The sequence below is a fragment of the Diospyros lotus genome, chromosome 2 (genome assembly GCF_014633365.1).
Source record: "Diospyros lotus cultivar Yz01 chromosome 2, ASM1463336v1, whole genome shotgun sequence".
Taxonomy (NCBI): domain Eukaryota; kingdom Viridiplantae; phylum Streptophyta; class Magnoliopsida; order Ericales; family Ebenaceae; genus Diospyros; species Diospyros lotus.
Window position 1 is genome coordinate 9196155 of NC_068339.1, and position 22820 is coordinate 9218974.

General features: G+C 36.1%; 4 protein-coding genes across 6 annotated transcripts; 2 read left to right on the top strand and 2 right to left on the bottom strand.

Annotated features, from left to right (window-relative positions):
* Window positions 1-1068: 1068 nt before the first annotated feature.
* LOC127795823 (asparagine--tRNA ligase, cytoplasmic 1-like) lies at window positions 1069-5382 on the top strand. Its single transcript, XM_052327736.1, has 6 exons — window positions 1069-1623; window positions 2292-2882; window positions 3503-3756; window positions 3910-4039; window positions 4220-4278; window positions 4989-5382. The coding sequence occupies exons 1-6, from the start codon at window positions 1183-1185 to the stop codon at window positions 5170-5172; spliced, it is 1659 nt and encodes a 552-aa protein (XP_052183696.1). The 5' UTR covers window positions 1069-1182; the 3' UTR covers window positions 5173-5382.
* A 2556-nt stretch (window positions 5383-7938) lies between these two features.
* Window positions 7939-12420, top strand: LOC127795529 (uncharacterized). Of its 2 annotated transcripts, XR_008021827.1 has the most exons (8): window positions 7943-8072; window positions 8238-8299; window positions 8409-8492; window positions 9518-9572; window positions 10414-10549; window positions 10711-10761; window positions 10987-11088; window positions 11635-12420. XR_008021827.1 is itself a non-coding variant. In XM_052327278.1 (7 exons), exons 1-7 carry the CDS (start codon window positions 7970-7972, stop codon window positions 11732-11734), a joined length of 591 nt encoding a protein of 196 aa, XP_052183238.1. In that variant the 5' UTR covers window positions 7939-7969; the 3' UTR covers window positions 11735-12420. The 2 variants fall into 2 exon arrangements, 1 of the variants encoding a protein (XP_052183238.1); XM_052327278.1 differs by lacking the exon at window positions 10987-11088 and having other exon boundaries at window positions 7939-8072.
* Window positions 12421-13181: 761 nt separating this feature from the next.
* Window positions 13182-15599, bottom strand: LOC127795530 (60S ribosomal protein L31). Its single transcript, XM_052327279.1, has 3 exons — window positions 15465-15599; window positions 15171-15296; window positions 13182-13641 (listed from the first exon to the last, which is right to left on the bottom strand). The coding sequence occupies exons 2-3, from the start codon at window positions 15251-15253 to the stop codon at window positions 13362-13364; spliced, it is 363 nt and encodes a 120-aa protein (XP_052183239.1). The 5' UTR covers window positions 15254-15296; window positions 15465-15599; the 3' UTR covers window positions 13182-13361.
* Window positions 15600-16792: 1193 nt separating this feature from the next.
* Window positions 16793-22799, bottom strand: LOC127795883 (histone acetyltransferase type B catalytic subunit). 2 transcript variants are annotated; one of them, XM_052327846.1, is made up of 10 exons: window positions 22525-22799; window positions 22367-22408; window positions 21166-21275; window positions 20360-20428; window positions 19845-19883; window positions 19687-19763; window positions 19467-19566; window positions 18185-18263; window positions 17961-18106; window positions 16793-17805 (listed from the first exon to the last, which is right to left on the bottom strand). In XM_052327846.1, exons 1-10 carry the CDS (start codon window positions 22607-22609, stop codon window positions 17167-17169), a joined length of 1386 nt encoding a protein of 461 aa, XP_052183806.1. In that variant the 5' UTR covers window positions 22610-22799; the 3' UTR covers window positions 16793-17166. The 2 variants fall into 2 exon arrangements, with proteins under 2 accessions (XP_052183806.1, XP_052183805.1); XM_052327845.1 differs by having other exon boundaries at window positions 18185-18269.
* Window positions 22800-22820: the final 21 nt, after the last annotated feature.

Sequence of the window (22820 nt, forward strand, 5' to 3'; positions counted from 1 at the left end):
CACATTTTTTATGGAAAACAATCAAACACTCTTAATTTTTTCATGAAAAAATATATATGGTACAACCATTTAAAACTTGTTTCCATAGAATTCATTTTTCAAGGGAGTGAGATAGTTTTTGTTTTCTAGACAATATTATTTAAAATTAAATTCTAAATAATACAATCAAATACACCTTTAGTAATACAATTTGACAATCACTAGTGGTTTCTTTTCTTATAATCACGACCACTAGTGTCAATGGTGATATAGTAATAGAATTAATACTTAGATGCCTTCGGATCCAACAAAATAATAAAAGAAACATAAATAAAATTAAATATTACATTCATGTAGTTTTGTCTTGTTTCAATCATAATTTAAACAGTTTATAAATTGTTGTCTATATAATAATAATATATATATTTAAAATATTATAAAATTAATTTTTATGATTGACATTTTATATCTAATCCTCGCAATATTAAAAAAAAAAGGATTTCTCATGTGTCTTTAAGACACGTGAAAAGGAGTAATATTTTTAAATTTAAAATATTTCTATTAGTTAATAATATATTCAAGAATAAATTAAATTTATTGTTAATTAATAAAAATATTTATATTTAAAAATAATAATAAATATATTTCATTTGGAGATCAAATGTATTTGTTATCTCTTATCTCAATATGATGGGCACAAAATAAAAAAAATATATTTTAAGGATATATTTAACTATTTGTAAAGAATTACTCTCTACAAAAATCTACAACTTAAAATAAATCTGAATACCAAAAACATAATAAATTAAAAATGATACGAATAGTAAAATTATAATAAATATTAGTTAGATATATGGAGTTAATCCAAAATTTGAATATATTTTTGAAATGGAAACGTAAATATTGAATACGTTGCCAACACCAATGACGTCAATTGACAAACTATGCCCCTATGCCTAACACGTGGAGAGCCTCCATTAGAGGAAAATGGAATCGCCGTACACATCGGATTCGACCCGAATCAATCCGCCGGAGAATCCACGCAATCCAACCCACCCGTTCTGCCATTAAAATAGCCCGCTAGGGTTTATCTGGACCTAGAGAGTAGGGACAATACTTCCATACGGTCTTTTTGACTTCCCAAACCACACGGCGCGCGCGCGCGCGCAACCAAACGCCGCTGGATTTTCTTGCGGAGAAAAAATGGCCCAAAACGGCGAGCTCGAAGAGGCGGAGTTCTCGAAGCGGGTCCTGATCAAGAGCATTATCGGGCGCCCCGACGGCGGCGCCGGCCTGGCCGGCCGGACGGTCCGCGTCGGCGGCTGGGTGAAGACCGGCCGTGAGCAAGGGAAGGGCTCGTTCGCGTTCCTGGAGCTCAATGACGGCTCGTGCCCGGCCAATCTCCAGGTCATCGTCGACGCCGCCGTGGCGCCGCTTGGCCAGCTGGTGTCCACCGGTACTTGCGTGCACGTGGAGGGCGAGCTCAAGGTGCCTCCCGAAGGCACGAAGCAGAGGATCGAGCTGAGGGTCCAGAAGGTTCTAGATGTCGGGACTGTGGATCCAGCTAAGTATCCATTGCCGAAGACCAGGCTAACGTTAGAGTTTCTCCGGGACTACGTTCATCTTCGTCCCCGAACCAACACGGTATGGATTCAATTAGATCCGTATGATTTTCGTTTTGTTCATTGTTAGAAGGAACACGGAACTCAAAATAATGATTTGTGTTGTTTTGAATGATATTATATGGTTGTCAGAGTTATTTATAGAGAGAGTTGTAGAGCTGGTAAACCCAAGGGATAAAGGTAAACCTATAATATAATTATATTTCTCGTCAGATCCAATTATCCATTACTGACTATTTGTTAATTCCAGCTTTATTAAATCGATGTTAAGATTAGAAATTTAAATTCAATTTGGTTGATCTCTCTTCAGGATAGTTCGAATTCAACTCTTGGTATATTATAGGCTTATCTTAACATTGATTTAATAAAGCTGGAATTAACAAATAGTCAGTAATAGATAATTGGATCTGATGAGCAATGGAACTATGCTAAATTTTGGTAACTTGTGCAGCTTGAGAGAGGAAGAGAAACGAATTAAGGGTTAAGAAGTATGATTGTTGTAATTTAAGAGAGAAGGCCTGTTGAAATTTATAACTGGAAGTTATATTTGTGAGTCAAGATGTTACATTTTCCTTCTTATCAAGTTGGTTTCTTTTAATGCTTAGTTTATTGGGAATTTGGAATGAGTTATTGCATATATGATTTACAAATTGAGCATGAATACTAGGTGTTTATTGTGTGTTGGTTCAGATTTCAGCAATTGCTCGCATCCGCAATGCTCTGGCTTATGCTACCCATACATTCTTCCAGAAACATGGGTTTCTTTATGTTCATACTCCAATTATCACCACGAGTGACTGTGAAGGAGCAGGTGAAATGTTTCAAGTCACAACCTTGATAAGTGATGCAGAAAAGTTGGAGAAAGAGTTGATTAAAAACCCTCCTCCATCTGAAGCTGACATCGAAGCTGCTAAGCTTCTTGCCATGGAGAAAGGGGAGGCTGTTGCCCAACTAAAATCAGCCAAGGCAAGTAAGGAGGAAATTAGTGCTGCAGTTGCTGAACTAACAAAAGTCAAAGAGGATTGTTCAAAGCTGGAAGAGAGATCTAAGCTCAAACCTGGCATTCCCCAGAAGGATGGAAAGATTGATTATTCCCAAGATTTCTTTGCCCGACAAGCATTTCTGACTGTTTCTGGGCAACTTCAAGTTGAAACTTTTGCATGTTGCCTTAGTAGTGTGTACACGTTTGGGCCAACTTTTCGAGCTGAACACTCACATACCTCAAGGCATCTGGCAGAGTTCTGGATGGTGGAGCCTGAAATAGCATTTGCAGATTTAAAGGTATATTGAATGCTGAAATTTTATGTTCATTATGATATGGCAAAGTGTTTCAGCAGATTAAAGTAATCAGTATTAAGCTATGTTAAATATCACATAAAAAAAAGGGAAAAGCTTGGTTGTCTCACATAGAAATGAGTTTCTCGATTTGGTTAACAAGTTTATATACTAATTAATGCAGGTAGATTTTGGTACATCCAAGTTTTAGCAGTTGATTGCTGATAAACTTTTCCAAAAATATTTTCCAGTGAAGTAAGAACAAATAATATATCTTTTAGACTTTCTCAAATATAGAGAACCTTAATAATATTTTTTTACTTGCCCGTTGGCAAAATAACTGCAGCATCAAAAGGAAGAAGTATTAAACAATCCAATCCCTTTTTAGGCTAGTGAATTTCTTGTTTCACTTTGTCTTTGTTCAATACTAACTTATATCAACTAGACCAGGTGGTTGGATAAGTTTGTAAACAAGATTATATTTGTTGAATTACTTAGTAAAATGAGAAAGACCAATTGAAATTTGAAAAATGGTAGGGCAATAAGGAAGCTTGCTCACTGAGGCTTTAAACTTTGTGGTTTTCTTAAATGTCTCTGAATTTGCCAACATATTTATTTTTTAATAGGATGATATGAAGTGTGCGGAGGCTTACGTGAGATTCCTGTGTCAATGGCTACTTGACAACTGCCTTGATGATATGGAATTTATGGTTAAGAACTTTGATAAAACTGCAATTGATCGTCTAAGAATGGTTGCTTCTACGGACTTTATTCGCATCTCTTACACTGAAGCAGTTGCAATTCTTGAGGAAGTATCAAAAGAGAGGCAATTTGAGAATAACGTGGAATGGGGAATTGATTTAGCATCTGAACATGAAAGGTAAAGTGTGTTTGTTCCTGAAATTTATGTCTATACTTAATATCGGGATCTATCTTGTCATGTAGATAATTGATGGAAGTTAAATTTTAAAAATCTTCTCTTATGCATGATTGCCAGTAAGGGTATTCATTCACGATTCTTCTAATCATATAGATATTTGACGGAAGTGAAATTTAAATCGCCTGTTATTGTGTATAATTACCCAAAAGGGATCAAAGCATTCTATATGAAGGTCAATGATGACAAGAAAACTGTTGCTGCTATGGATGTGCTTGTACCAAAGGTACAATCTTTCTCTGTGTATGCTTTCTTGGTGCAGAGTGGAATTCATTCAAATGTACACGTTGATATAATTTTTTTTTCCTTGTTGCCTATGCATGCGGGAGAAACATTTTAGAGTGTGTAGCAATATGATTTGCTGTTGTTTTTGCCTAAGATGAAATCCATTTGGATTTGTTTTCAGGTGGGAGAGCTAATTGGAGGAAGCCAAAGAGAAGAGCGTTACGAGGTCATTAAGGAAAGGTAGGAAACACTTTTGACTGTTGATTTTGGTTTTCATTATTATACTAAAGGATGTATATTTCACTATTATGGATTTGTCTGTTTTAATGAAAAGTATTTTTCACAAAGAATATTTTCCTTCAATTTTTGATTTTGGTTAGATAAAATTTAATAAAATGTTTTCCTAAAAAATATTTTATGAAAAAGCGTAAAAGTAACTTACTATTTTAACTTCCCACAAGTTGTTTTAAGAACCCAATCCAGTGTCCTGCAAGACAGACACAGCAGGTGGTTATAGGAATTTATGTTGAAAGATGGTATCAGTTCCTGCGTTGCTCCACAACAGCTCTCCAAGCTCCAGAACAGCAAGCTGATGGTTTTGCTTTCCATTTTTTATTCATTGTTTGAATTACATGGATTGTGATACATGCATATTAAATCAAGTTTCAAATAGTGGTACAGCATCTGTATATTTTGTAAAGCTTAGCCAAGCACCAAAAATATGGAAAACTTTACATGAAAATTATTTTCAAACAAATATTTACATCAAAACAAATGCAGCCTAAATTCCGTACCATCCTTGTGATCCAGTTTGTTTACTATATTGAAGATTCCTTGGATTGATAATTGGTTTGCATTGACTTGGTCTTCAAGTTGGCAATCCAACAACTAATGACTCATTAGCCAGTGAGAAATGTTAAATTAGGATTTTTTCCCCCCCTTCCATACAGGATACTGGAGATGGGGCTACCTCTGGAGCCATACGAGTGGTACCTGGACCTACGTCGCTATGGCACTGTTAAACATAGCGGGTTTGGCTTAGGCTTTGAACGGATGATCCTCTTTGCGACTGGACTGGAGAACATTAGAGATGTGATTCCGTTCCCCAGATACCCTGGAAGAGCAGATTTGTAATTTATCCTTGGATATAAAAGGAGGCGAAGATTTTACAGTACCAATAGCTTTTAATTTTATACCCTAACCCTATTAATATTGTTCACTATTATTTTTGCTTGAGAAACTACGACAGCAAATTGTTTTGTTTTCCTCTTATGGAATGGCTAGTATGTGATCCTACTTGGTGGGAAATGGCAATGCCTCAGTAATGAAAGACGGTTCATTTCAGCTGCCTCTGCCTTCTGCTTGCTGTAGTTATGATCAATATGAGAAGTATTTTTGTTTTTTTCTTTTTTCTCTTGGCAACCTTTTAGGCCAGATGTGACTTGGATCAGCCTTGCATTGAGTTGCTCTATGTCAACATTTAATTGCATAGTTAGTTACAACCGGATCTGGGTGTTTGTGCAATCAGTTTGTTTGTTTGTTTGTTTTTTGGTGTTTCCTTAAGCTTAGTGATTTCTCACTTCGTGAAGATTAAGGGAGAATCGCTTATATAGTTTGTTTTTTCAGTTTATTCTTAATTTATCAGTTGCAAAAGAACGGTCTGTTCTAAATGAAATTTGGGAAAACTATTTTTACCATATAAACTTGCGAGAGTTTATTAAAAAGAAATTTAATTAAATAATTTAAATTAAATACAATCGAGTATTAATAATGATATATGCCTGCTAAGTGATTTAATTAAGAACCATGCTACTTATATTGCTTGAGCCACAAAAAAGGTTATATATATATGTAAAAATAATAAAAATACTCTTTGCATCTTTGTAAATTTATTTTTCTCATCGGACGATCCATAGCTACCTGTTTTTTTTCTCTCTCCTCCCTTCCCATAGTTGTCTCTAGCAACTAATTGACGCTGTTGTCCCTTCGTTGCCTCGTCTTTTGCGTGTGATTATCGTTATAGACAGTTGCTATAAGCAATCATGAAAAAAGAGAAGAGAGGAAAGAGCAAGCGACCATGGCGTTGCTGGGTGAAAGAGGGGAGGGAGGAGAGAAAGGAAGAATAAGGGCTTTTGCAAATTGAGCAATGGTATTTTTATTATGGGAAATTCTATTGGCAACCCGTAATTTTACTCTTCACATCCCGTAGCGCATCAAATTTCACACAAATTTTAAAATTTCTATTTTACTCCTCCCACATCCCACAGCAGTCACTTTCTTTGCCTCATCTCTCTCTTCCCCTCCCCCCACCCCCCACACGCACAAATGCTGCTGGGTCGGTCGCCATCCCCCTCTAAACTCTCTCTCTCTCACACACACAAACACATACATATATATATATATATACACACACACACAAATGCGGCCACCATGGCCTCCTCCCCCTCCCCCCCCCACACACACAAAAATCATGGCCGCGGCCATGGCAGCAGTTGAGGAACCCGTCATTCCCCGACTGGTCCGAGTCGGGAAACGATAGGTTCCCTGACTATTGGCAATCTGGGGCTTTTTTTATTTTTTATTTTTATTATAATAAAATAAAATTAAAAAATAATTCAAATAAATGAATTTTAAATATCTGTATTTTAAGTAATTATAATTTAACTAATTTTAAATTTTAAATTATTGTAATTAAGTATTGAATTTTTAATACTTAAAAAAATTTAAAATTAGGTCATTTATCTTATTAAATTATACACATATCTAAAAATCTTATCATCATTTAAAATAAAAATTTTCAAAATATACGTATGTATCTTTATCTAATTCAATAAGATAAATTAATTAATTTTAATTTTTTTAATAAAAAATTTAACCTCTCTAAAATTCATCTTAGGTGTTGAATTTTTTATACTCAAAAAAATTAAAATTAATTAATTTGTCTTATTGAATTAGGTAAAGATACATATATTTAAAAAAAATATTTTAAATGATGGTAGGATTTTTAGATATATGTATCTTTAAGTAATTTAATAAGATAAATTAACTAATTTTAATTTTTTTTAAGTATTCAAAATTCAATAAGATGATTTAAAATTACCTAAATTATAATTACTTAAAATGTAGATATTTAAAATTTATTTATTTGTATTATTTTTTAATTTTATTTTATTATAATAAAAAATTAATAAAAATAAAAAATAAAAAAAGGCCCCCAATTGCTGGTAGTTGGGGAACCCAGGTTTCCCCAACTGCCAACAGTCGGGGAACCCATCGTTCCCCGATTGATGCCATGGCCGCGGCCATAGTTTTTGTGCGTGTGTGGAGGGTAAGGGAGAGTGTGTGTGTATGGGGAGATGGGGGGGGCGGCGGCCGACCCAGTAGCTGGGTCGACCATGGTGGCCACATATGTGTATGTATGTATATATATGTATGTGTTTGTGTGTGGAGGGGGGGTCGGTTGCCATGGCTGACCCAGCAACATATGTGTGTATTATATATGTATGTGTTTTGTATGTGTGGGGGAGAGAAAGAGAGAGGCGAGGTGGAGGCTGGCGGTTGGAGAAGAAAATGATTATAGGATGTGGGGGTAAAATAGAAATTTTAAAATAAGTATAGAATTTGATGCGTTATGGACTGTGAAGAATAAAATTACGGGCTGCCAGTAGAAATTCTCTGTTATTATTTGAGCTTCTTTATCATAGCCCAAAGTGTGAAACAATGAGTACAAGTGCATTTTTCTTTAATTAAAAGATATCTTTTAGTATGAAATTATCAAAAGATAAAAAGCAAATCATTCTTGGGGAAGTGGGATAATTTCTCGTGGAGGGGGGTTTACGGCGTCGTTTTCGTTGTATGATATTCAAAGAAAAGAAGCCTATAAAGTATAAACTAACCAGGGATTTTCAGCAAGCACAGAGAGAAGAAAGCGATGAGGAAGCTAGCCAGGAAATGGAAGAAATCTGGAAACGGAGAAGAAGATGACGACTTCTCTCTTCCTACTCGTGACGATTTCCAGCCCATGGAAACCCTTGGTCTCTCTCTCTCTCTCTCTCTCTCAATTATTCCACGGTTGTATATATATAGATATATAAACACAACCGCAATTGTACGGTAAATATAATCGTCAGATGCTAAGTTAGGGTTCTCTATTTGCTGCTTTATTGGCGGTTTCTTAGTTTGCTGATTTGATTACACAGAACAAGAGGAGTTGGTCCGATCACTTGAAAAGAGTCAAGCTCAACAGTCTCTCTTGTGGAGGGTATGTATACCGATGTATACGTGCTATTACTAGACTATTGCAGTCTTCGTTTCCAAATTTTTTTTTGTCATAGTAACTTATTCATTTGTTATTGGGTTGATTCTTGTAGAGAGTGTTTGCAGCCATTCTCTTTTGCTATGCTATGTTTCTCATCTACTCAATTTATCAACAAGCTTCGTCTCCCTGGGAACTGGTACTGTGGTTACTCTTCCACCTCTAAATAATCTTTGTTTTTAGTGCCATATGTACTTTTATTTCTTTTTTTAGCAAATAGGGATGAATTACATTTTGAGTGTCACATCACACTAGTCACTTGCTTGTATGTAAAGGTCCAACTATGGGAACCAATCCAACTATGGGAACCAAACTGGGGGGGAATTGGGAAGTCAAAATCACAAAGTAAAAGAATTTTTGACTGTTACTAAACTGTGTGTGAAGTGCTAATTTATTTTATTTATCTAGATATGTGAACTTGCTTTGTCAAGAAACTGAAATATGCAGTAACAGGAGTAACGCTTCTTCTTATAATTATGAACAACTACCTTATGCACGAGTTGTTAGATTAGTTTTTAAACTTGGTCATAAAGAACAAAAATACAGATACATTATATGACAAGATGTGACATGCCTTGTACACAACAATTAGAGGCACATCAAATAACAAATTACATTATTTTATACATGTGGATAAAAATGACTCACATTCTCCATAATAGAAAATTAATAAAAACTCTCGGTATATATGATAAGAACCCTTTCTTCAAGCTTTTGGAATTTAAGATTCTCAAAGTTCAAAACCTTACGTGAGAGAGGAGCAATAGATATAAATTGACATTATTTTGAGTTCATAATTGATTTTTTCACTTATAATTTTAGAATTACAAGGTGGTTCTAATTTATTCAAATGGTGGACATGCTGCATTCCACAATGGACAAAGGTGTCTCCGACGGTTTGTAGAGTGTATGCTTGTACCAAAAAAAAAAGAAAAAGAAAAAGAAATTAACCAAACATGTTTGGGCAAGTGTCTGGCATATTTGGAAGTGTCAAACAAGTGTTTGGTGCTGATGCTTCTTGGTATAAAGTAGTTGAAGGATCTCTTCGAAACAAGGCTTATTTGGGCTCGGTTTCTAAGCTACATGAATTGTGCTGAAATTGCACCTTTAGCCAAAAAGCTACTGTTAGTAACGCTATGTGTTCATTTCCTTTCTGCTGAACAGCGGTATCATGCTTACTTCATGGGCGAGGTTGACTCATGGATCATTATATCTGCAGGTTTGTTTCTTCACTTTTCATACTTGCTAAGTTTCTTCTCCATCTGTTTCCTCCTAGATAATGAAGTTATGACATTAGATTTTCACAAAATACTTGTTATGGACTCTTTTTTCCCTATATATCTTGTGAAATAGATAAAAATGTTTTTAAGAAGTAATTTCTCAGTATTTTGAAGGACATTTAACTTAATATGTGTGTGCGCGCGCATATATGGAGAAAGGCATTTCCTCTGATCAGCTAGTTTGAAGGAATTTAGTTCCATCTGAATGTCAAAAGGCATAGGTTAACAGGTTACTGGCTGTATCTTTCATTTAATCAATTAATTTGAAGGCAATAATATCTTAATGTTGAATATATAGGCGTCTATTCGTTTATATATTGACCAATTGGATTAATGCCCTGTGAGTGGGATACCTATGAAGTGAGCCTATGTATCACTTTGGCTGACACTTTCTAATCCTTCTAAAATGACTCTCCTTTACTGGCTGAGCGAGTCTTCTTAACCTCTGACATGGTTACATGTATAATATCTGTCAAGAAAGTTGCATGGATAATATATGTGACAACTTTCAACAAAATTAAAGTTTTTGGTACTTATTTTACCAACCTGGCCATATATATCATCCTGAGTGTTAACACAATGACGATGACAAGATTGACTGTCTTAATTGTTTAGTGAGGAATTGAATTGTGAAGATGGGATACCATGTACTTTTAAAATGTATTGTTCTTGTAGTTGTGTCAATTTCCTGTAATGGTAAATTTTTAGATTTTGGTTGCTATCTCAATACCATTGTTGCAACTCCTGTCAGAAGTTTCACTCATAGCAGTCATTTGACAGATTGGGCGGCTGTTTTAGTTTGTTCCGTAGCAATTGCTGGACTACTATTCAATTGTAGTAATCATAGAAGATGGCTTTGGTATTCCTGCTTGGGTAGCCTTTTCGTGGCATTATTCTGGCTCTATTACATGCTGAGGTAATCCATGACTACAAATGCAACTGGAGATATGTTTAGGGTCTCAACATGATAACAAGTACTTAAAATAAAAAAAAAAAATTGATATTTTAATTATGTTTCAGTACATCTTAACAATTGTGGCACCCGGTGCATTGCTTATCTGACTTTTCTTTGTGTAGATTGCCAAGATTCAGGTGGGATGTTGTTTGGCTACCGCTTGGGCCTCTTAGGTATGTCCCTTGGTGTTGAACTGCTTCATTTATTTATTTAGGATAAATTTCACAAGCCACCCTAAGGTTTGCCTAAATTGAACTGACTATCCCAGTGTTTTTAAAAGTGGCACAGGACTCCCTTGGCTTTCATTACCCCATGCCGTTGTCTAAATATTGCCGTTAATTTTTTGTAAATGCCCAAAATACCCTTATATTTATCTCTCTCTCTCTCTGGTGTTGCAGAGGGGTTTTGCAACCCCATCACCAATGCTGATTGGAATGAGAAGGAAGAAGATAATGGCGATGGCAATGATCTTCGAAGATGAAACCCATTTTTCATTGATGGTCTTTCTCTTTATTCATCTTCCTCTCATTCTTTTTGTTTAGGCCTCTCTCTCTGTCTTTCTCTCCTTCGAAGATGAACCTAGATCTGGGGTTTGTCTTCAAGTTCTTATGGGTTCGTCTTCGATGATGAACCCTAGATCTAGGTTTGTCTATGGGTTCAGTACATTATGGGTTTCGCCTAGATTTCAAATTGGACAAGGAAAGGAGAGGAGAGAAAAAAATGAGGGAGGGGAGGAGACAATACTAATTGGCCCAATGACGATTGATGACCTGCGTCGGACCATAAGGTTTACTGGAGATGAGAGAGAGATTAAGGGGAGGGGAGGGGAGAGAGAAAGATGAGAGAGAAAAGGAGAAGTAATTTAAATATAGGGGCAAAATGGTCAATTCTTCGAGTATGTTACAGTCAAGGGAGGTCTGTATCATTTTTAAAAACATAGGGATGGTACATTTAAGCAAACCTCAGGGGTGGCACATGAAATTTACCCATTTATTTAAGACTTACCTCATTTGCCTGTAAAGTCATTTCATACTTTGAAATTGCAGTGGAGCTGGAATCTGCTTATATGTAGACCATCTACTGAATGAGTCATCTGAAGAAGTAAGAAAACTTCGAGGATACATGTATGCCTATAAAGCCAGCTAAAAGTTACCAAGTGTCCGAAAAAGGCAGAACTGGATAGAATCACTTGCTAGAGCGGGCAGGGTTGATGGAAATTGATACTCACAAATGTAGTCCTGAAAATCAAAGGGTTGATTATTGCCATCTGATCGAGCAGTGCACCATTGGGAAGCCTCTTGCTGTTTTTCAAGTGAAAGTAACTTCTATTCTCATCAATTGGTTGTTTTTGAGGACAGGCACTTGTTTTTGGTTATTGTTGCTCGTTGCTGCTATGTAGCTTAAGTAAATGCTTTGTTGTTTGTTTGGTTGATGTATTTTTTTTTTGCCCTGTTTCTTTTAACTGGGAACATTTTTGGTTGTAACCATAGTTCCTGTTGAAGAAACAAAGAACTTGTTTTACCTGATGAAAGTGGGAAATACATTACCAATCAGAATGGTAAATCTGAGATTGTAAGCACCTTGAACAGGTAGACCTGCCTGTTTTCCTTAGCAACGTTGGCATTTCCCTGTTCGGGACGGGGAGTGGTGACCCCTATTAGCCCGGACGTGCCAACAGCTATACTATACTCGACGATGGCTCCATACTGCTATTTTATAGTATGGGGACCCGCAATAAAAGAATCGGATGGCAATCATTTTTTCGCTATAGTAGGTACTGCCCTTATTCTATTCCTTCCTTGCGTCAGGAATAGCGGGCAGGCACTTTCTTCTAGCTATGCCTTTGTGGTTGGAAGGTGACAGGTTTTAAGTCCTGGAGCAATTCTTTTCTGCAGCAAGAACAAGGCTATGATAAAATGATCCTTCTTCCTTAGCATCGGATGGCCTTGTGCATTAGGATGCAATCGTATATACAAATTATGTGTTGTCATCTGTCGTTTATATACTATCGTGTATATCCCTCACCTGATATGTATTTAGGATTTGTGCACACTTCAACACATGATTGCCTTCGGATAACTTCTTCATAGAATAACAAATACCAGTTGCTCTGTATAATGCATTATGATTGCCCTTTTAAGTTGATGACACCGCTTCTAGTTTTGAACCAGTACACTTTGCGCTCTGCCCGCTGGTGGTGAACAAACTGCTCAAGCAAATGGAACTTTTATTAATGGAAGGGGCATTTTGGCTTAAAGATACAGCCAAGAATCCATCCACCCAAGATGAGTAATCAATCTGAACAGGAAGTTGCAAGATGCCTTCTGCAGTCACCACAACCAGTTTGAAAAATAGCTATTTTCTCTGTTAAAAGAGCTTGCTCCATAATGGTTCTTCTCTACATTGCTTGCAGAGCCACCTGATGTACGCTTAAGTACTTCATTTTATACTTTGGAAGAAACCCTATTCCAGGGAGCCAAAGTAGTACGCCTTTAATGGCTCATCTAAAGCCTATAAAATGGTTTGTATTTTCTTTAAAACTCAACCAGTAATAAATAAAACAGACAACGGTTTTCCATGGAAGGCCGGAAGAAGTCATAACAAAGTAAAACTTCAACAGAATTGTGTCTCTGCAATTGTTAACAGCCAGCGTATGCTGCTCTAAGCAGTAATGGACCAAACATAAGGAAAAAAAACTGAACTAGTCCCAGTAACACAGAACACTACTCAAAATCTCATCTATGGTTACTACATGAGGGCTGCCATTAACAAATCAATCATCTTCTTCGATAACCTTGGTACCCAGCCCCTTCAGGCCTTCTGCTGGGATTTCAGCAACGGTGACAAGAGAGTAGAGCTCCTCCTTTGCATCTTCATCATCATTCCTCTTGCGTGCAACACGAACTCTAACTCGCCTTGGGACGCTTCGAATCCCCCTGCTCCAGACATACTTGTTGAGCTTCACGTCCACTCTCACATCTTTGGTCCCCATGGCTTTCTGTGCAAATTTCCTGATCTCTTTTATGGCTTTTGGAGCCTTCTTCTTGAAAGTGCTGTTGAATAAAATAACAAATTCAGAAAAAGCTTAAATTGAGATGGCAGAATTCAGAGATGATAGTCTCTTTTATGTTCTTCTCTAAGATTATCAGCATGCCCAATATGAATGTGCAGAAGGCAATACAGATTGAACATAAAATTTTGCTCTAGTAAATGTGCATAAATAGCCCACCAAACAAGTCCAAAATGCAGTACAGATAGAATATGGATATTTTAAAGCACAACTATCAAGCAACATGGAGGTTTTTCTAAAGCAATGTGCTTAATGCAAGAGCTCTATTGTTGTCGCTCAAATTCTCAAGCAATGAGCAATGATATGTTTAACGCAACGGGCAAATATATATAAACATGGGCCCAGCACTAATGCCCAGGCTCTGAAACATTATTTATTAATTCGTGATTAGCACATGTACTCATGCCCAAAGCCAATAAAATCTAAAGAGTAAGGAGGGATCTTTAGAGGCTAAGACAGGAGAACCAACTTCTTTGTGGTTACGGCAATCATATCTCACCCCCATATGGAAACACCCAGGCTGACAAAGATTAATGCAATGACATTACGATTTTGATGCACCAACTGTGCATCACACATTATGAGTCAACTTTTTTCCCTTCTCTCTTTTTTTTTTGGGGGGGGGGGGGAGCTCTACAACTAATTGTACCATAATACAAGTCAGGGACGAAATATCCACAAATTTGGGATAAATAACAGGCCTTCTGCTCAATCACAACATGCAGTTAAAAATCGAGAGCTCCTATTCAGACAGCTAAATCAATCCAAAAAACCCAGGCCGAGAAACCTCAAAACAATTTGCACAAAGAAGACACAGAGTATAATATGAACTACAATTCCATCCAATATTGCACAAAGAAGAAACGGAGTATAATATTCCAACAGGAATCAGCATACATTAAGGCTATATCTAGAACAAGAACCTTTCAATGGAAAGAAAAAGGAAAAGGAAAAGATGATGAAATTTTTTATATGTGCTTGAGAATTTTTTTTTTCTTTATCTTTTACTTGCGGAAATTTTAGTTCCAAACATAGGGTAATTATTCAACCAAACTAAGATAAGGCAAAGACCAATGAATTGGGACATGCCCAAGGTATTCTAGCCCACATTCCATTAATTAGAGTAAGACAGGACGTATATATTCTTTGCTGTTAATTCCTGATTTAGGATCAATGCGAGCATTGTGATGCTACGAGAAATTACCCAAGCCACTCTTTTCTTGTGCTAAATAATATTCGATGATTCAACCCATTAAAGTAAACCTTAATAGGTCCATCAATGTTCCCCACTACCAAGCCTTTGATTCCAAAGTAACAAGAACCGAAAGTTCAAATAGCAAGCAAAACCTTCATAAAGGGTTACAGACAGAACCATCAAGAATTTGGCGTCGTTTCAATCGAACACAAACAAGAGAAACACATAGGAGACAGAGGGCTGCACAAGCGTGTATGATAATATATATACAAATATATATAGTGTAAAGGAGAAGAGAGATCGGTTTGTTACAATACCATCCGTGCAAACGCTTGTGGAGGTTGATGGTGTACTCCCTAGTGACCACCTCTTCCTTTCTTCCCTTCGTCTTCTCCACCATTCTCGCTCTCTTTCTCTCCTTCTACCACTCCTCGGTAAAATACCTGCAATATCACACAAACAACCAAACAAATTCAGTTCATTTTTGCCCCAGAATGGCTTCAAATTACAGAACTTGTTCCGCTACAACTTTCATCGGTGAACAGCACAAATATATTGTTTGAACAGCTTTCCTGAGAGAGAGATGGGAGAGAGAGAGAGAGAGCGCGGACCTCAAGGTTTGGAGACGGAAGCGAGAGGAGGCAAAGCAGCAACGCATGATGCAGAGATCAATATAAAACCCTAATTCCATGGCGATGGTCATGAAGTTGAGCCCATGGGCCGCAGCCAGTGTTTTGGGCCCTGACTTACGTGGGACATAGAAAGGAGGGGAGGCATTTGCATTGCAATTGAGCCCATTGCCATCTTCCTTCATAAGGACACGTATCCCTCCAAGTTCCAACCTCGTCCTTCACCAACAACCGCTACATTTGGTGATTGGTGATGGGTTCCTCTTCTCCTTCCTTCCTTCTTCTTCTTCTTATTATTTACAAATTTTAGCCTTTTTAATTTAATAAAGATTTAATTAATATTGTTTATAATTCAATTAAAAAAAAGACTAACTACAAAGACCTTTAAAAATATTTTTTAAATTATAAAGGGTCTGTGCAAATGACCCAAATCATAAGAAGAAGTTTAAGAACAATTTATCTTAGTTTTATTTGTGTAAAATTGACTAAAATTGTTAGTTGATTTTTCAATTGATCTCAACAAAATTTATGTATGAAATGGATTAAACTAAAGCATGTACATTCATTTACCAAAAATTAACTTTTATTTTTAATTTAATTAAATTATGATTTAAATAACTTAATTTCCTTTTTGTAACTTTCCAAAAATATGAAAGAGAAAAAATAATTAAAACTACTTTTGATGGAATGGAATTAAAATTCCACCTAAATTTGGAGGGAATTAACGTATTGATGGAATAAAATGAACATTTTCAGATTACGTTTGGTTTGGTAATTTGCTAGAATTAGAAGAATCAAAGTCTAAAAGAATGAAACTGGGATTCAAAACGTAAAATAAAATATGTTAAACACTTAAAAATAATAGAAGATGTCCATTCTCTTACAAATTAAATGGAATGCTAAGTGAAATCACAATACATTTTACACTTCTACTCTTATATTATATATTATAAATATTATATATAAAAATATAATTATTCAGTTATATAAAACTGCACATATATCATTACACTTTTTTTTTAAACTCTTCAAAACAAAATAATTTTTTTGTTAGCTATATTCAATAATGACGTGAATCTATTAAATTAAATAATATTAATAATTTTGTTTTAATCACGTGATAAAATAAAAGTAAGAGCTTATTAATTTTATAATGCAATGGAAGTTAAAAAGTCAAAATTTGGTACGTTTTTACTTATTTATCCTAAAAATAAAAAATTATTACAAAAAAAAAAAAAAAAAAAGATCACATATTAACCTCAAAAACGAAAAATTATGCGAAGCAACCAAGCAAGTGATAGCTCTAAAACGACCAAAATGCCACCAGCGAATATTACAGCACTAACCAGCACATTGTTCTTTTGCCTTTAACTGAACCAACGTTCATAACAATAACATACTGATATTCAAGGGCTCATCATTCTGCTACGAATGCAAATACACAAGATGATATTTTCAAAGCGCAGGTGGCTTTGCTTTTCCCCAATTAATAGTATCCAGACGAAAAGCTTCATAAAGAACACGGGAATTTGAATTTCTGCCTAACTCAGATAAGTCCATATTCAGCTCATTTTCAAAACGCAGGAATAGCTCAGTTTACAGACAAGCCTTGGCACAATCTAACCCAATTAATTTCATATTACAGTTTCAGGAGCCCATAAAAGGCAGCAGAGGCTTGCAAGCTTCATTTCTGTTTTGGAGATACCTTTTGTGCAATGGACTCGACCATTTTGATCCTCTCATCAACTATTGGCTTCAGCTGCTCCTCTTGATTAGGTTGATTTTCATCCATTCCAACGCTAGCTTCACCATGTTGTGACCTGAACATCACAAATGACATTTCCCGATCATAATCTGTCGGTACGTCAACCACCCTCTTCCCAGCATCTGCCGAGTCTTTCCCTAGGACATCAGCCCGAATACGACCTGAAACAATGGCCCTGAATGACTCCATCTGCTTGTCTACAGGATCAAGGCCAATATAGATTAGCACCTCCCAACACTGTAGGAATTGTTTCTTGTTAATTTTCAAACTTTTCCTGACATCTTCAATTAAGCTCGGAGGTGGCCCAAAATAACAAGTTTCGCTTTTCTTTAAGAGATTTTCTTGCTTCAAACGCAAAACTACTGAATTAACAGCTCCTTCTATTGGGCTAAAAACAAGCAGGCGTTGGACATCAATACAGATTCGCATGTGTTGAAAGGAGTCCAATGGTTCTTCAATTGACAAGTCATAAGCATCTTCACAAATTGCAACATTGTAGAGCACCTCTAGAAGTCTAGAGCCATAACCTTTATGCTGGTAAGGAGGCAATACAAGAATCTAACACAAACAAAAATGTTATCAAGCACTATAGATAATCCGGGTAATGCACATGGCAAACAAAATCAGAAAAAACAGAGTCTGCATTTTGGAGATACTAAGGCCAGGTGCTGTAAAGTGCAGTATAACAAGTAATCGTTTAAAGGAGAATTAACCTGACTAAGCCGCAAGCGGAAACTATCAGGGTATCTGTAAAAACGGTAATAAGCAGCAAAACCAAGCAACCGAAGTTGATTATCTTCCTTCTGAACCATGATAAGAATTTCCCATCTTTCATCTGTAATATCAATAGGACTGCTACCTGATTCAATAATGAGGCTTAGAAACTGGACCACAAAATGATAACAAGTTTTATTAGTCAAAACAGATACACACTCACCATCCACTAAGAGAAGAGCAAGAGGCACCAATCGACTATAGAGTTGCCCAACAGGCATGGTACCTACAACCCGAAAAACCTGGCCCTTTGGACATAGAATACTAAGTCAGGACACATCATATCATATGGACATAGTGCCCACAAATGACATTCAAAGAAAACAAATAATATTAGTCACTATGAACAAGTTTCTCAAATCTAGTTGCTGCATTCTGCCTTTGTAAGTGAAATAGTGAAGGTTTTGCATTCCTTTTTTTACCCCCCTTTTCTTGGGGAAGTGAAATAGCCAACACTAGGCTTGTGATTGTTGTTCTTCTTGAAGAAGGGATGGGAAGAAAATCCCTTTGATTGCATTTATGAGGAAGCCCCCACAAATTCTTTTCAAGTGTGGCAGGCTATGAAGCATGGACACGGACACTAGAACAAGAGGACACGACATCTTTCAAAAAAGTGGGACATGACACGGTCGAGATATGTTAGTTAATAAAATAAATTTTTATGTTTTTAAAGCATAATAAAGAATCAAAAGATTCAAAACTACATTCCAAACAAATATGCATTTAAAATTCATAGGACTAAATTCTAAAGTAATAACTCTCATCTAATTAGCAATCAACTCACAGTCTAGTCATTTTTGTCCTTCACAATCCAGTCAATTTTTAAAGAGCTAGATAATAGAAGCATGAAGGGTATGAAAACTGAATAGTCAAGCAATCAAAATAGAAAAATCATGCAATTACCAAGACGTAAAACCAAAGAGTTAAAAAAAAAAAAAAAACCCTTAGTTTTTAGTCTTCAAAGTGTTTGCATAGGGGACACTCATGTATCCTTTTAAAAAATTTTGAGGAGGTGTCCAAGGCGTGTCGGAGTGTCAAAGTGTTCGACATGCTAGTGACACCAGTACGATAACCCCCTAGGAACTGTTCGTGCTTTATGGATAGCAGGGGAACTGTTTTGGTGGTGTCTCATTTGTTGGCTTTGAATGCAAGCCAAAAAAGACTAGGTAACAAAGTGTGGCATGACAGTTTGTGCAACCCTAAACCCTAAATCCTAAAGTAATTAGAGGAAAATGAATATTAAATACACAACAGCTATACTCCATAGAGTCCAGTTCTAATAAAAATTAAACACACAAGTGAAATGTGGAACTAATTTCCAAAGTGATAGCCATGTGCATCTAAAGGGAAAGGCCTTCCAGCTTGTACAAAGAACAGAACAGTAATGAAATAAAAGAGTGGCAAGTATCATTTAGCATGCATATAGAAATGTGTCATAAAAGCACCTCTGCATCAGAACACTCAGATTTTACATGACTTCTAGCACCATCCTGTTGTTCACTGGGGACTTTTAGCTGCAATAACTCCCCTTTTGCTACAGTAGATCTGTGAGAAAAGCCAAACAAAAAGAGATAAAGTATAGTAACCCAAAAAGCCCAAACAATATATTCATAATGGAAAACTGGAACAGAAGTCAGATAGCCGTAAAGGTAATTTGAATCATACTTAACATAATCACAATCATTTGAAAATGTTAGAAGGAAATTGTCCTTTTTCTCAACAAGATTCTCAGCAAAAATATCCTGCAAGATAAAACTTAATGATCAGCACACAAAGTGTAAATGGACATGGAAGATAAGAGGATAAGATTAAAAAAGAATCACCTGAAGAGCAGGCTTCAGATCTGTGATCCCTTTGCCTCCCTGAAAGTTAAAAAGGGGCAGAAATTATTAACAAGCATCGGGAAGCTAGTTAGGAAATCAATGTTTTTTTGGAAAAGCTTTTTTTTCAGCTTTACATTACAAAGGTGTTAGGAAATCAATGTTTTTTTAAACCTTTCTTGAGTTAGCTTTCAAGAAATATCTTTTTAATGATTATCATCATACAAACTCATATGATATCAATTTGACCTTCTAAAACCCAAACATTCTATGAAAAGAAATAAAAAGTTAATGAAGACAAAAAGAAATGACTTTTTTGATTGGTTACCAAACAACTAAATTGTTCTTTTAGCAAGTTTGTTTTTCTAAGCTTTTAAAAGCACTTTTCTTTCCAAAGAAGCCAACCCAAACAAGCACTTAATTTTTACTTTAAATCAAAAGCAACAAAATGCTTCTGCTAATAAAGATTTGAATCATCCTACATTGCTAACAAGCCAAAGATGAGCCTAAATACTTACATCAGATTTGCTTTGAAATGAAACATCAGCATACACATGAAATGATACACTGCTGATCCAGATGTTAACCTGCATAATTTTTTGATGAAAGAAAATAAAAACTAACAAAGTGTAAGTCCACACTAAAGAAATATAACTTGCAAGGTAAGCCATCCATGCAGAAAAAAATGGTGTGATGGATGATGATGTCATATAAGAGATCAGGATTGATCTGGAACGCAAACAAAGTTTACTATTCAGTATTCTGAATGAAGGCTGCTTTTAATAGAGAGCTTGTACATAGAGGAAACAACTTTCACATCCTAGCACCAAAGACACAAATGCACAAGGTAAATGCAAAAGCAACTGGCCAGGGGGGAAAACAAACATAGAAAATCATTAGTCACCACCAAACTTGGATGCAGACTGCATGTTGGATGATATAGTTTCTAAAGCACTAAACAATCAACTCTGGATTCTTAATTAACTAGTACTTCAAATTTCATCAGCATCATCAACTGCACCTAATCCTAACAACATTAGGACCGGTGGCATGGCATTTATAATGTCAATTGACTTCTAAAAGTCACATTGATAATATAAATCTATGCAAAAGAACAATGTGGCAAAATTTTTACGCCGGATGTCTTTCTTGACATAACCCTCTAGTAAGGAAATGATATGATAAAGTTCCAACACCATCTTCATATAGAAAAGTTTCATGAGATGGCGGTAGATAAAGATAATCAATATGGTTGTACTCCATCACATAGTTGATATTGTGAAACCAACCTAGTAATTTCAATTTATTGAAAAAAATGCATTACCTTCAATCCCTGGTAACCATAAATTTTCCCATCCTCTCCAAAAAACCGATCCAAGTCAACTGGCTGAAAACAAAAACTGTCTGGATTGTCCATTTGCTCCTTGCTAGAAACTAAAACATAAGAAAAAGAACCAAGTAAATACAAGCAAATGTAGTTTCTTAGCTTAACCACACAAGAAGAATAGCAGGAAAATACTAGCAAAATGTCAACCCCAAAAAAAGATGGTACCAAAAGGAAAACAAATCCTATGGTGCTTATCTGAACCTGCCCAAGAACAGTGATAATCAAGATGAAGATTGGCCTAACAGGTACAAGCCTTAATTCTTCTTCTCCTCCTTCCTTTTGGCTAGGTTATCAATTGTTTCAACAACAACAAAACTTCTTGATCTTGTAATTAAGCACAAGTTAATCTGCTGAGCAGCAAACCAAATAACCACGCTGCATTCCTTGTAGATGGCACTAAATCCTAGATTAATGGGTGAGACTTAACAAACAATTCAAATATAATGCCAACTACAACAGAGTGTTGGGTGTCATCAAACTTATCCTCTTCATCACTAAAGCTCTTTTGGCACTAAATTGTTTTGGCAAAACAAAAAAAGGGTGTTCCTAGTGCACAGAGCTCCCCACTTTGCAAAGGTTAAGAAAGGGTTTGTTTTCATAACTAGCCTTACCTATTTTGTCTTTTTTGGCAAAGAAGTTGTTTTTAACCTTCCAATCACAAAGGAGTTGTTTTGGTAAATACATAAGAATCTGGAAAGATAGTAGAAAAATAGTTGGTTCATACAAGTATAACAAAAGGATCAGTAACTGTCAAAATTTAAAATAACACACCTACTCATACATTACAAGAAAAAAAAAAAAAAAACTGAAAATTATGTCTTCCTCTGTCTCAGTTGTGGTAAAAAAAATCATTTCTTTCATATTTTTCTTTTAAAGCAAAAGCTCGGTGTCCAAATAACTTTTACTTTTTAAGCAAGACAGCAGCCCAAAAAGAGAGCTCGCGGATAGATCCTAACTCAAACAAGAACCTAAAAACTGGCATCAACAGCTCTAACTTGTAAGTTCAACGAATCGCAGCCTAAACAAACCTGGACGCATCTTATCAGCCATAATTTTGTAACACATAAAAGAAACCAAAAGATAATAACTGAATAATAATACCAGAAAAGGAAAAAAAGAAGGGAAAGAAGAAACAGACTCATATAAATCTTGATACACTCATTTGCTTGAACTCCTGGATCTGTACACAAAAAAAAAATTGAAATCCAACAGAAAAGTGAGATGGGATCCCCGAGGCAGAGAAGGGGGAGAGGAAAAACTGGGGAGAAAGTGAAGGAAGTATGGGGTTAGACTAACCGATCTTGGAGAATTCGACTCGGCGGCGCTTCTTGGGGTCAGTAATCGGATCGGAAGCGGAGGATTGATGGTGCTTCGTTCCCATTTTTCGGCGGTTAGGGTTCCGGCGGAGCGGGAAAATTGGGAGGGGCGGGAAACGCTCACTCTGGCGTAAGCATTTGGAATAAGGGAGTGTTTGGAGGGAACCAAAGGAACGGAGTAGTAATTATATCAGTTCAGTTCTATAACGAAAATGAAAAGTATAATCTCTCTCCCTCTCTCATTACAGCCTACTGCTAAGTGCTAATGTCGTACCA

Bases quoted from the DNA above. Each gene is read 5' to 3' on its own strand.
- LOC127795823 (XM_052327736.1), top strand. From the start codon at position 1,183: ATGGCCCAAAACGGCGAGCTCGAAGAGGCGGAGTTCTCGAAGCGGGTC. The intron at 3,757-3,909 runs GTAAAGTGTGTT...CTAATCATATAG, and splicing joins TTAGCATCTGAACATGAAAG to ATATTTGACGGAAGTGAAAT. The intron at 4,279-4,988 runs GTAGGAAACACT...CCTTCCATACAG, and splicing joins TACGAGGTCATTAAGGAAAG to GATACTGGAGATGGGGCTAC.
- LOC127795529 (XM_052327278.1), top strand. From the start codon at position 7,970: ATGAGGAAGCTAGCCAGGAAATGGAAGAAATCTGGAAACGGAGAAGAA. The intron at 8,073-8,237 runs GTCTCTCTCTCT...TTGATTACACAG, and splicing joins CCAGCCCATGGAAACCCTTG to AACAAGAGGAGTTGGTCCGA. The intron at 9,573-10,413 runs GTTTGTTTCTTC...GTCATTTGACAG, and splicing joins ATGGATCATTATATCTGCAG to ATTGGGCGGCTGTTTTAGTT.
- LOC127795883 (XM_052327845.1), bottom strand. From the start codon at position 22,609: ATGGGAACGAAGCACCATCAATCCTCCGCTTCCGATCCGATTACTGAC. The intron at 21,276-22,366 runs GTCTGTTTCTTC...CTTATGTTTTAG, and splicing joins GTGTATCAAGATTTATATGA to TTTCTAGCAAGGAGCAAATG. The intron at 17,806-17,960 runs GTTAATTCTCCT...TGTTTGTGTTAG, and splicing joins TCCGCTTGCGGCTTAGTCAG to ATTCTTGTATTGCCTCCTTA.
- LOC127795530 (XM_052327279.1), bottom strand. From the start codon at position 15,253: ATGGTGGAGAAGACGAAGGGAAGAAAGGAAGAGGTGGTCACTAGGGAG. The intron at 13,642-15,170 runs GTATTGTAACAA...TTTATTCAACAG, and splicing joins CACAAGCGTTTGCACGGATG to CACTTTCAAGAAGAAGGCTC.